Source organism: Canis lupus, chromosome 17, assembly GCF_003254725.2.
Source record: "Canis lupus dingo isolate Sandy chromosome 17, ASM325472v2, whole genome shotgun sequence".
In the NCBI taxonomy this organism is placed as follows: Eukaryota; Metazoa; Chordata; class Mammalia; order Carnivora; family Canidae; genus Canis; species Canis lupus.
This window is the reverse complement of record NC_064259.1, coordinates 19,101,003-19,113,162: the sequence shown is the minus strand read 5'-3', so window position 1 is coordinate 19,113,162 and position 12,160 is coordinate 19,101,003. Positions and strand designations below refer to the sequence as shown.

The 12,160-nt window shown below is 34.3% G+C and overlaps 1 protein-coding gene across 9 annotated transcripts in view; it reads right to left on the bottom strand.

The window, feature by feature from the left end:
* NCOA1 (nuclear receptor coactivator 1) overlaps window positions 1-12,160 on the bottom strand; it is a 244,671-nt gene that overhangs the window by 58,395 nt on the left and 174,116 nt on the right. For all 9 annotated transcript variants that reach the window (XM_049096135.1, XM_049096138.1, XM_049096136.1 and 6 more), the window contains 2 exons: window positions 11,955-12,050; window positions 6,970-7,110 (listed from right to left, as the gene is read on the bottom strand). In XM_049096135.1, coding sequence (XP_048952092.1) covers window positions 6,970-7,110; window positions 11,955-12,050 — 237 coding nt within the window. The remainder of the gene's footprint in view (window positions 1-6,969; window positions 7,111-11,954; window positions 12,051-12,160) is intronic.

The window sequence follows — 12,160 nt, the reverse complement described above, 5'->3', positions numbered from 1 at the left end:
TGGGCTGAAGGCGGCACTAAACCGCTGTGCCACCGGGGCTGCCCTGCTGGCTGATTTTTTAATAACAGCTTTACTGAGATCATTCATACACCATAATATTCATCCTTTATGTTTTTATTAGCTTGTAGAGTCACTGAACTGAAATTCAAATTTAATTTTTCACTCAGGAATGTGAATCACTAAGGTCTCATCTGTCAAATTTGTGTATTTACATATATATATTATTTTTGATGTTAGTGTAGTAAAAAATTAAGATAAAGGCAACTGTTACTAATATAAAAAACAAAAACTAGATTAAGGCATTCATATCACTATATAAACAACATAGTTTACTTCTGTCTTAAAGGTTTATTAATAGCAGGCAAAATTCTAACCATATTGTTAAGTATTTATTAAATATGTAAGGGCTATAACCAAACTACTAAGTAAGAAAATGTCACTGATGTTTTAGCAATATGATACAATTCTATTTTAAGAAAGATTTAATAGGTAGATTCAGCTATAGGTTAAAAATCATATTCATGGAAACACAAGAATTACTACCACAAATGACTATTACAATTTAGCCTGTAATAAATGTTAGTACTATTTTTCATAGACATTTCAGAAAGCCCTTCTATTACATTTTAAAGACACGTTAAAGAGATTTAAAATGACCAATTAATAATAAATATCTTTTGAAACTACATATTACTTAAGAGAAGACACTCTCTTTTACTGCTTTGGGTATACCTCATATGCTAAAGAGAGTATAAACTGTTGTAAACCTATACCATACAAAAATAAGCCTAAATACTAAAATTAAGACATAGACTTAATTGAAAGGATTAAGACTGATGTCCAATCAACCACATTCCTTATCCATCTGGCAAATTCAGCCAGAAATCACTGGTACATTTACCAAATATAACATAGGGAGAAACTTAGTACCTAATGAAATAATAAATGATGAAAGAGTCTTAAATGAAATGGATAATTTTTCTATTTAAGGATATAAATAAATGTTTTGCTATAACAAAACCCTAAAAAAATGTAATGATTCCAAATTGTCAACATCTTTTTAACAGTATATTTTAGAAAACACATCTATAACAAAAAAGTAGCATTTCAAGATAAATTATTAATTTGGGAGAAAAATAAAGCTTTATTATATAAAGGGCCAGGCAATATATTTCATGTTATTTTGTTTATACCATTTTATCTCTCTCTTCATCAGTTTATTGTTTTTTAGGATCTCCCCATTCTCCTGAAAAACACCGGCTCTTCACTACTGAACTGTACTGTTACCAGCCACATGTGGCTATTTAAACTTAAAATTAAATAAAATTTTAAGTTCAGTTCCTCAGCCACACTAGCCACATTTCAACTACTCGGTAGTGACATGTAACTACTGTCTCCCATACTCAACAGTATGTATATACATACATACACACACACAATCCGACTTTACTTTCATTCCAATCTTATTTTTCATTGCTTCCTAAATATTTCCTCTGTCACTTTAAATAAGAGGTAGATAACTTTACACACACTTATCTTTCTTCAGCAACTAAAATAAACATAAGGGCTAGTACTGTGTCCCATTCTTATTTTCCACTCTCCTTGAATCTCATGTAAACAGATTAATACTGACTTGTGATCAACTACCATAACACTTCTTTAAAGGAGAGATTTTAGATCTTAGCTGTGTTCTCTAATGCTTTTCTCAATTTATGTTCTTGCTCTAGTAGGAATCTGGACTTAACTTTTGTAATGAAAACTAATAGAAATTTCTTGATTTATTAGCCCTATAAAGTGAGAAAGAACTAGAAACTCAGACTAGCATAGAAACCTTTAAATGCTTAAAGTGGATTACAGAACCATCACTGGTCCTTTTGGTAACTATGCTGTCTTAATTTGGGACTCTATCCAAAATAGTAAAAATTCCAAAATTGGGGAACTCCTATTAACTTTATATAAGGAAATTACCACACTTTAATTTTTGAAGTTAGATTATTTATTTTGGATGATAATGTGTGGAAAAAGACTTAACACACATCATTATTCACAGTCATTTTTTGAAAAGGAAAAAAGGTAATATAAGCTATAGTAAAACTTTAGTTATTAGAATTAAGGCTATCCAATTAACTAAAATTCTTCTGATGCTCAGTTTTTCAGATGGAAAGGTAAACAGGAAGGTAGCATGGATCAATGAAAAGAACAAGACCCTAGAAGTCAGATTCAGGCTTGAACTCTGACTTTGTCATTTACAACTTTAGGACTTCATAATGCAAATTATGCCTTCTCCCATCATCACTAAAATGGAGCCAGTAATGCTGTAAGATAATATCTAGTATGGAGCTTAGTATATAGTAGGTACTAAATGAATATTTCCTGAATAAACATCAAAGAAGGAACAAGCAAACACAAAGTACCTATGTCCTGAGTACAGACACATTCAGCCAATCCCTAGATACCATTCACACCAATAGCTTTGATCATATGTAACAATCATGAATATTTTGAATTAAGACCTGAGTAAGGGAGCCACAGTTCTTTATAGAGCTGGCTGGATAAATGTTTGCTCTGCACATCAAATTTTCCCTATAAAGGGTTTCAAGGTTACGACGAGTCAAAACTATCTGGAATGTCGTTTTGATCACAGGTCCTGGCCTTGTTTTCCAATCTAGTATTGCCAGGTATATAGCTAGCTGGTATTGTGATCCTTGACTCATGTCCATTTCTAAAATTTTTAGAACACTTAGTGGGGAGGAACACCATTGATGAGGTAGTTCTGACACCCCCAGAAACTCTTCTAGGAACCTTTTAAAATAACAACTGTTTTGTTTTGTTTTCCCCTCCAGAATAAGCCTCAACAGAGGTATGAAGTAAAGGAAACCATTTCCTCTGGTCATAGCAGCTGTAAAAGTAGAGCCATTTGGGTTTTTGATTCCACCCAATTTGGTGCCAAGATAACCTTAACAAGCATGCTTTACTGATATTAACTAAATGGGTAGGTATAAAATGTATGGTAGGGTACTACAGGTCAATGCTGGTAGAGGCTTCTTTTTCCTTTTGGTATTTCCCTAGATATATGCAGAAAATGCAATTTTAAAAACAGTTATCAAGATAAAGGAAAAATAATTACCCCAGATGCTCGAAGATTTTCAATTATCAATGGGTTAATCCTATTCGGTATATGAAATTTCTTTTTATTTTTTTATTTTTTTTTAATTTATTTTTTATTGGTGTTCAATTTACCAACATACAGAATAACCCCCAGTGCCCGTCACCCATTCACTCCCACCCCCCGCCCTCCTCCCCTTCCACCACCCCTAGTTCGTTTCCCAGAGTTAGCAGTCTTTACGTTCTGTCTCCCTTTCTGATATTTCCCACACATTTCTTCTCCCTTCCCTTATATTCCCTTTCACTATTATTTATATTCCCCAAATGAATGAGAACATATAATGTTTGTCCTTCTCCGACTGACTTACTTCACTCAGCTGAAATTTCTTAAAAAGGGAAATAAATTCATATTTTAAGTTTTTTTCAACAAGCCTGACAAAAAAAGATTTTCAGCTAACTCTGTTATATGGACCATGGAATTAATCACAGTACACCAGTCTCAAAGAACATTCTAGTTAATCATTCATAGGGGAACTTAGGTTTTATAGCAATGCTTCCAAACTTCTTGGTACTGTAAACTCCTCTAATCGTCTTGTGATTTTTTAAATTAAAATAATTTTATTTTGTGATTATAACGTTAAGATAACTGAGAAGTGAACAAAGAATAAGATAAAGTCATTTGTAATCCCATCACTCAGAGTCACCACTGTCCACATTTTGTAAACCCTCTAGAATTGGATAAACATCCAAGCATGAGATCATACTACATACGCTGTGTTTTCACAGTCTATTTTTCAATATAACAATATATCATGGACATCTTTCAAAGAAAAGAAATGATGATCCATTACATCACTGATAATAGGTAAGCAGAACTTTTATAAAACTTTCCTAGGCTATGTTAACATTCCCATGACTGCTACTCTCCCCAAGTGCTGATAGATGTGCTATAGGAATAAGTATTCTGAGGAAAAAGAAGTCTGGATAACAAAGTTAAACAGGTACTTTTACCTCCCAGAAACTTACTTTATATGTCTTATGAATTCCCAAGAGTGAGAAACTGAAACATTCCCCAAACTTAATTCAGCATGAAACATCATTTTTTAGTTATAGCTATTAATATCTTGTGGAATGTAGGTTTGTGTTTTCCAAATTTCTCTGTTAGAAAACATCTTAGACTATAGACTGATTCTGTAGTGTGGGTGGAGTCCAGAAATCTGGTTTAACAACTGCCCTGGATAAATGTTATCAAGGACCCTTGGGAAGCATTTATCCTAAAACTTTCTTAAAGGAATGGTTCTCAATCCAACTGAACCTGGAAAACTTTTCCAAACCATACACACCTAACACAGACCTCCTCCTAGTTTAAATAAAGTTCCTCAGGTGATCCTGATATCCCTTCCCCCCTAAACTCAGTGAAGAACCACTGCTATAACCTAGTTCATGATGAATGCCCACATATTCTTAGGCTGAAATGTGGGGCTTCTTTCCAAATTTGATTCTGGAAAATAAAATAGTAAACTCCCTTTAAAAGCAGTCTATGAAAAAAAAAGTAAAAGCAGTGTATGAGCATCTCTGACAAAAGCAGCTAAAAAACTAAGCTAAGAACTAACTTAAAGTTTAATACATATTAGGATTTTCTACCAGTCACTGCCTTTCTACCAGTCACAAAATCAAGTTTCACACAGTGACATAATTTCACTCTTTTCACCCAGACCCTTATGTGAAGAGGGAGTAATGAAACTGCAAACACAAACTTATACCTCCCCCGACTCTTGACAGACCAATGGATCTCACACTTGCTGTACTTAAGCACTGCCTTTGGAGCTTCTGATACCTGGGCCCTCACAGGAGGTTGTAATTCAGCATGCCAATATCTTTAACAGATGATCCCCATGTAAGAGTTTCATGGGACATGGTTTTCTTACCAGGTTAGATACTGCTGAATATGAAATACCAGAAAAAGATCTGTTCAATCCATGCACACTTTTAGGCAAATTGACCAGATTCTCCAAAACTATATAATAAGAGTCATGTGAACTCTGGACAACAGTGCTGAGAAAAACACAAGTTCTCTCTGTTGAGGAATATTTTCTTCTCAAAGAAGTGGAAGAAAAGGACATGAAGAAATGACTAATGGGGAAGAGGTGTTGAATTATATTATCTTACATTTTACTCTAAATTGTTTTACTTCATATATTAATGATAGGTACTAGTTATACTTTAATCAGTATTCTTATAGATAATTCTAATGATTTAGAAACATATCAACTGTGGTTCAGTCACATCCATAGGGAACCTAATCATTTAGAGAATAAGACAGTAATCTAGATCTGTTTTACCGAGGTGGAAGTATATGTAAATTATAGGAAAATAAAATTAATTAAAAGTCTTCCAAATAAAGTCTTGGGAGGCCCAACTTAAAAAGTTAAGGTGAAAACCAAACAGTATAATATACTTCAGCATTTTGGCAGTGAATGAAGATAGTGCTCCGAGTCTCAAACTTATGCAAAAGTCAAGTGCCATTCTTGGTAGAGGGAATCATGAAGTTTGTAACCAATAAATGGCATTAGTTGCTTATTGCAATGGTTTCCAAACCTGACTGCACCAGGATGGCCAGGGAACTTTAAAAAAATGTAGGTTCTTGGCCCTATCCACTGAAATATCATCTTTGGGGAAGGTATCAGTCTAGTAAGAGGCCCAATGGAGAACTATGAGTCTGTAGGAAGTTGTTCCAGAAGCAATCAGACTAATGAGATTCAGAATAGATAGATGGCTTCCAGGAAAAAACAAAACAAAACAAAACAAAACAAGCTGCTTCCTCTCCACATACCACCTGAAAGCAGTTGACCTAAAATGTAATAAATGGAAAAATCATCTATAAAGTTAGGAAACATAATATTACAGGAAATATTAAAATTAAGAAGGTTGATGGAACACTGAAAAATATTTTTTTAAACTATTTTTCAGGAAGAGCCATACAAAGATACTCTTCAAAGAAACTATTAGAGAATAGAGAATAAATTATACAGGGAATGGAGTACTAGGCTAACATAATTATGTAACAATATTTTTAAAGTATATCAAAACCCTCACTTCTGAAACTCTATGAACTTTCTCAAATAATTTTCCCTGTGTTTCCTGTAATATGATTAAATTCCTTAAAGGCAGGGAATAGACTTACTTTATCTCTTAGAGTACTATGACATAGGATATACACAGTTCTTAATTTAATATGACATATTTTTAACTCCAAACTTCATCCTGAGTCCGGTGATACAGGTACCATAACAGTAATGAAGTAAACCTGTGAGATACAGATTTCTGTATTATCTAGAAGTCCTTTCACATGCCTGTTCTGCTGGGAATGATCTTCAAAAGTCAGATGACATTATTACTTCATTTCTGAAGCCATCCCTGATTCTCCAAGCCAGAATTAGTTTTTTTTTCTTCTTTGGTTATACCTCTGGGTATAAGCTCATATGACACTGATATTTAAAGTCATTTATTGTCCTAATATATTTTGAGCTCCTTGAGGGCAAAACCCTGCTTCTTAGCCATCGCTGTATCTCTGCCACCTGACATAGTGGTCTATGTATGTGAGGAACTTGATACATGTCTGCTGAATGAATGAATGAATGAATGAGTGAGTGACCACCACATGATACCCTGTTCTTTAAAATGTGCATCCCAAATTCAGGATCCACTCATGAATTACTTTGCTTACCCATTTCTTCCTTTCCTAAAACTGATTATTGCAAAAACTGTAATTTGGAGAAAATACTTATCAAGCCATAAGTTCTATACAATTTACTTCATATTAATAAAAAGGTCAATGAAAATAATCAAGAGAAAAAACTTTACCTTCTTGAAATAGTTGTCTGGCATAAGATGGTTCTCTGCCCTGAGGTTGGAAAAAAGCATAAATGCACTTCCTCACTAAATCTTCCCAGCCAGTTCTTCCAGCAGCTCTCAGGGAGCTAGTATCAATAGAGATGATTTTACCTACATGAAAAACAGAAGTTTACATTTGTGATAGCCTCTTGATGTAAGTCACCCATATTTCAAAATCAACAACTATATCTAAGAAATTTGCTGCTGCCCCTAAATGCTTAATGGACAAAACCATTAATAAACACCATTAATTTTTATTACATATGGTTAACAGTGTATATAACACTTACATGATAATAAAATCTGCTTTGGTCTTGGAATGTGTAATATATTTATCATATTCTAAAATTTGATTCCAGTCAAGTATTACAGTTGTACCATTAAGACCTGAAGCTGCACAGACTAATGAAAATCCAACTCTTCTGGTTTGCTCTTTGGATTCTACTCTCTATATACTAAATGACTAGATTACTTATTGGGAAAGGAGAGACAGAGATGAAATATATTTTGGTTTAAATTCATTTCCAATAACAAAGTGAAGAGAATATGAGAAAGTAAGCAAGACTTTCCTTTTCTACCTCCTCTTGGGCCATAGGCAATATTGCATTTAAGAGTAAACAAAGACTGAAGACAATAAAAGTTAAATCAGAAAAAGATAACAAGTGAGAGCACTAAGACTGGCTAGACATTCTGCACAAAGAACATATGCTTTATAAAATGTAGTGGTGATTTGCTACTGTTAGCATATTTGAACAAATTTCCTAAATGGCTATGGAAGAATTCAGGAAAATTATTCCTTAGTTAGCCAGGGCCAATTCATCTAGTTCGGGATTACCTAGATTTGTTTTATTTCTTTATGCAATCTTTTATTAACATATATAAGATATATATGAATTAGATTAATAAAATGAAAATCTGCAAACCTACCATCCAATTTCAGAACTTGAACATAACCTATACCATTCCATTATGTGTGTATCCTCACCTGTCATATCCCTCTGTTTTTATGCTTTCCTATCAAGGGACATCTAAATCGTATTGCTTTTTGTTATTACAATCAATGCTGCTGCAAATACTGTCCACATTTTCATGGTGGCATGTGTTTGAGAGCTTCTCCAGGGCACATATGTAGGAACAGAACAGCTGAGTCATAGGTTATGTGAATGTCCAACTTTATAACATTAAACTGTTTCCCAGAGACTTATATAAGAGTTACTATTAATCCAACATCATCTCCATCACTTGAGGTACTGTCAGGCTTCTTTACTTTTTACAATTAGTAGGTCAAAAATGTTTATGATATAAATTTGTACTTCCTAACTCATGAGGTTAAGTATTTTTCACGTTTCCTCTTCTGTGAATCACTGACTTATCTTTTTATCTTCCTTCTTCTTACAATCAACTCAAACCTATTGTACTTTTTGTGCATCCTCATTTTAACTAACCCCTTCTTTATATATTTCACTTGGTTTGTTTGGAAATAAATTTATTAGGCCTCTTTAACTCAGAGTCTTGAATCTGATATATCTGAGTCTGTCTGATAAGGCTGTCACCCAAGTTTTGGTAAGAATGTAAATGGTAGAAAGGAAAGAAATTCAAACTTAAATAAAGGAATTTTGCTATTTAAGAATAGTTTGTGGAAAGCCTGGTGAACACTTAATTGCAACTGTAGAGAATTAGAGATTTTCTAAGAATTATAATTTTTTACTCTTTGCCTCTTATTACATCAGAGGTCAAGAGTTGGTTATAGCAGAGAATCAAATGTCACATGGATCTTCACATGCAACAATGCTTCTCAGGGCCAATGACTAAGGGTGGGGTGTGTGTGTTCATGTTTATGTATTCATGTCAGTACTAATTGGAGGGGAGAAAGTGATCAAACTATTAGTAATGGTAACAAATAATTAGGTAATGCAGTGACTATCTTAGAAAATCATGAACAGGCTGATTTGAAAGTTTAACCAACCAACCAAACCAACCGGTAAGCCACTGTACAACATTTCTTGGTAGAAGACTTTCTTTTAAAAGGACATGAACCACCCCATGTAGAATTAAAACTACTACTAAAATTTAAGGAATTAAATATCTAATACTTACTGCAACTAGTTTATTAATTTTTTTTTAATTTTTATTTATTTATGATAGTCACTCACAGATATATAGAGAGAGGCGGAGACACAGGCAGAGGGAGAAGCAGGCTCCATGCACCGGGAGCCCGACGTGGGACTCGATCCTGGGTCTCCAGGATTGCGCCCTGGGCCAAAGGCAGGCACCAAACCGCTGCGCCACCCAGGGATCCTAGTTTATTAATTTTTATCTATATCAGTTTGATGATACTATAATAAAATGTTCTTTACATTTTAAGAACACTGTATTTCTTTGGCACCTATTTTCCTTATATTTTATTTATTTATTTTTATTTTTTTATTTTTTTAATTTTTATTTATTCATGATAGGCACACAGTGAGAGAGAGAGAGGCAGAGACACAGGCAGAGGGAGAAGCAGGCTCCATGCACCGGGAGCCTGATGTGGGATTCGATCCCGGATCTTCAGGATCGCGCCCTGGGCCAAAGGCAGGCGCCAAACCGCTGCGCCACCCAGGGATCCCGATTTTCCTTATATTTTACATTTCCTCTGGTATCTTATGTAATAAGTGTGTACAGTACAGTGATGTCCTTGTAATAGTGCTTTGGTGAAAGGCGATGCAATATAAAGGAAGAGGGCTTAAGGATGTCTGTTCTCAGCAATTAGCTGTATGGTTTTGGAAGTCACCATTCTATCATTTGTTAAATGAATGGGCTAGAATCTGTGATCTCTGAGGTTCCTTCTAGATTTATAATTATTTTATGATTCAGAGCTTAATTTTAAAATTTGTATACATTTACCTTAAAATCAGGTATATCTAAGATTTTAATCCTGGTTCTTTGGTTAGGAATAAAACTATCAGTAATAACATTGTTCCTGTGGAAAAATACAGTCTTCTCTAATCCAGTTTAAGGGGTGCCTGGATGGCTCAGTCAGTTAAGCATCTGGCTCTTGATTTTGGCTCAGGTCATGATCTTACAGTCTTGAGATCAAGCCCTATGGCAGGATCTGTGCTCAGCAGGGAGTCTGCTTCTCGCCCTCTGCCCCTCCCCCCACTTGTGCACACTCTCCCTCTCTCAAGTTTTTAAAAATTTATAAAAATAATCCAATTTAAGATTCAATGTATAGAAATGCAATACAAGAAAAAGCTGTAATATATTGTTCCTAAATTATCCTCATAATTTTTAGGCCTTCTTTGTCTCCATTTATTCTGTAGCCTGACTACCACCCTTTCTACCAAGCTTTTATTCTGCTCATAAGCCCTTACTTGGTTTTAGTGACCCAAAAGACCAATTACATTTTCAGTGGACCCTATTTTTTCTCCATGCATTAGTATTTTTGGTTTTCAATAAAGGTTATAAAATTTTTCCAGAGCTGTTCATTGGTGGAAAATGGAAAAGGACATGTAGATGGAAGACTCAAAGGAGGAATGAAGAAAGTTATGGTGAGGGATAATTATTATGTACGGATGCCATATCTCTAAGTCCTAGACATTTTCTTTACTATACTCTGTTATTAGTGCTAATTTATCCTCACCTACTCTTCAGTAAAAGCAGCTGGGAGCTTATCTTTAAAAACACAAGAATAAAGCACACAACAGGAATATTAGATTTCTGGGACTAAAAAACTATTAAATATTGTAACAAATACTAATAAATGTTATAAATAATGGCAAAAGTCAAAAAGTACATTAAAACTAAACTTTCACAAAGAATAAAATATAGTAGAAATAATTTTTTAAATGTTGGTCTGCTAAAAAAATCTTGCTGTATCTATCCCTATTTTAAAATGAGAGGTGATATATAAGTAACTCTGATGTAAAAATATGAAACTTGATGTGTTAAAGTGAAGATAAGATTACCTAACATATAAAAAATACTATAGAAAATTGTTAAGAATGGTAACAATTTGTTTTGGCTGAAAATTAAATCTAAAGTAGGCCCTTACAAAGAAGGCCTGACTTCCTGGCACTCTTACCATGACTTACTTTGGGCTCTATTGCCCTTCTTTTGGTTTCTCTAAAGCACTTGACTGTTTTCCCATGGGCCTTTGCAGCTGGCTCTCCTTCCTCAATCAGGAGTGTTCATGCTGCATCATGACCCTTCCTTGCCACCCCTTCCACACTTTGCAGAGTTGGCACGACCTCATTCTTTGGAGCTTAGGCTCAATATCAGCTCCTCAGTAGGCATTAGTTAACCAGTGAATTTAAAAATAGGTTCTCCCTATTAGTCTCACTTTTATTATCTCATACCTTTTCCATCGTAAAACATACCACAATTTGTAATTACATTGTTGATTTCTGCTCAGTCATGTACACCCTGAGCAGTCACACACAGTGACAGGCACTTCTAGGCATTTAATCAATATGTCCTGAATATATATTTTTTAAAGGGGGGAAGGGAAAAGAAATAGCCAGATACATTGAAGCATAATTTTAAAAACATCATTTATAAATAAATATACTTACATCTACATTGCCAAATTTCTTTAAAAATTTTATTCCATGATTACGAAAAATAATTTATAACCAAAACAATATGTGAATAGCTATAATGTTCTCCCCACAACCCTGCCAATGGCAATGATTACAGCATCTAAAATGCACAAGATGAATGGAGCGCCTGGCTGGCTTGGTCAGTAGGGTGTGTTATTCTTGATCTCGGGGTTGTGAGTTCAAGCCCCAGGTTGGGTGTGGAGATTGCTTAAAAGAAAAATCTTTAAAAGTTAATAAAATAAAAAAAATAAAATACACAATATCAAGACCATCATTTAAAATACTTTTTGTATAAGACCAGTGAACAGAAGCTAAATAGCAGACAACAAAAGGACACAAAATTTTGGATGTAAATCTAAACTTTGCAGTTAATACCTGTAGTATCTTGCTTGGTCATAAAGGATTCTACACCTGTAATGGCTGGAGGCCGAGGTAATCGCCGTGCAATACAAATCAAACATGACTGGAAATCTGCCCAAGACAAGATAAGGGGAAGTTGAAGAAAAGAAGGCAGAAAACAGTTCACATCTATCATTTGCCATTAATGGTTTTCATAAAAACAACACATGTTATAGGATCTG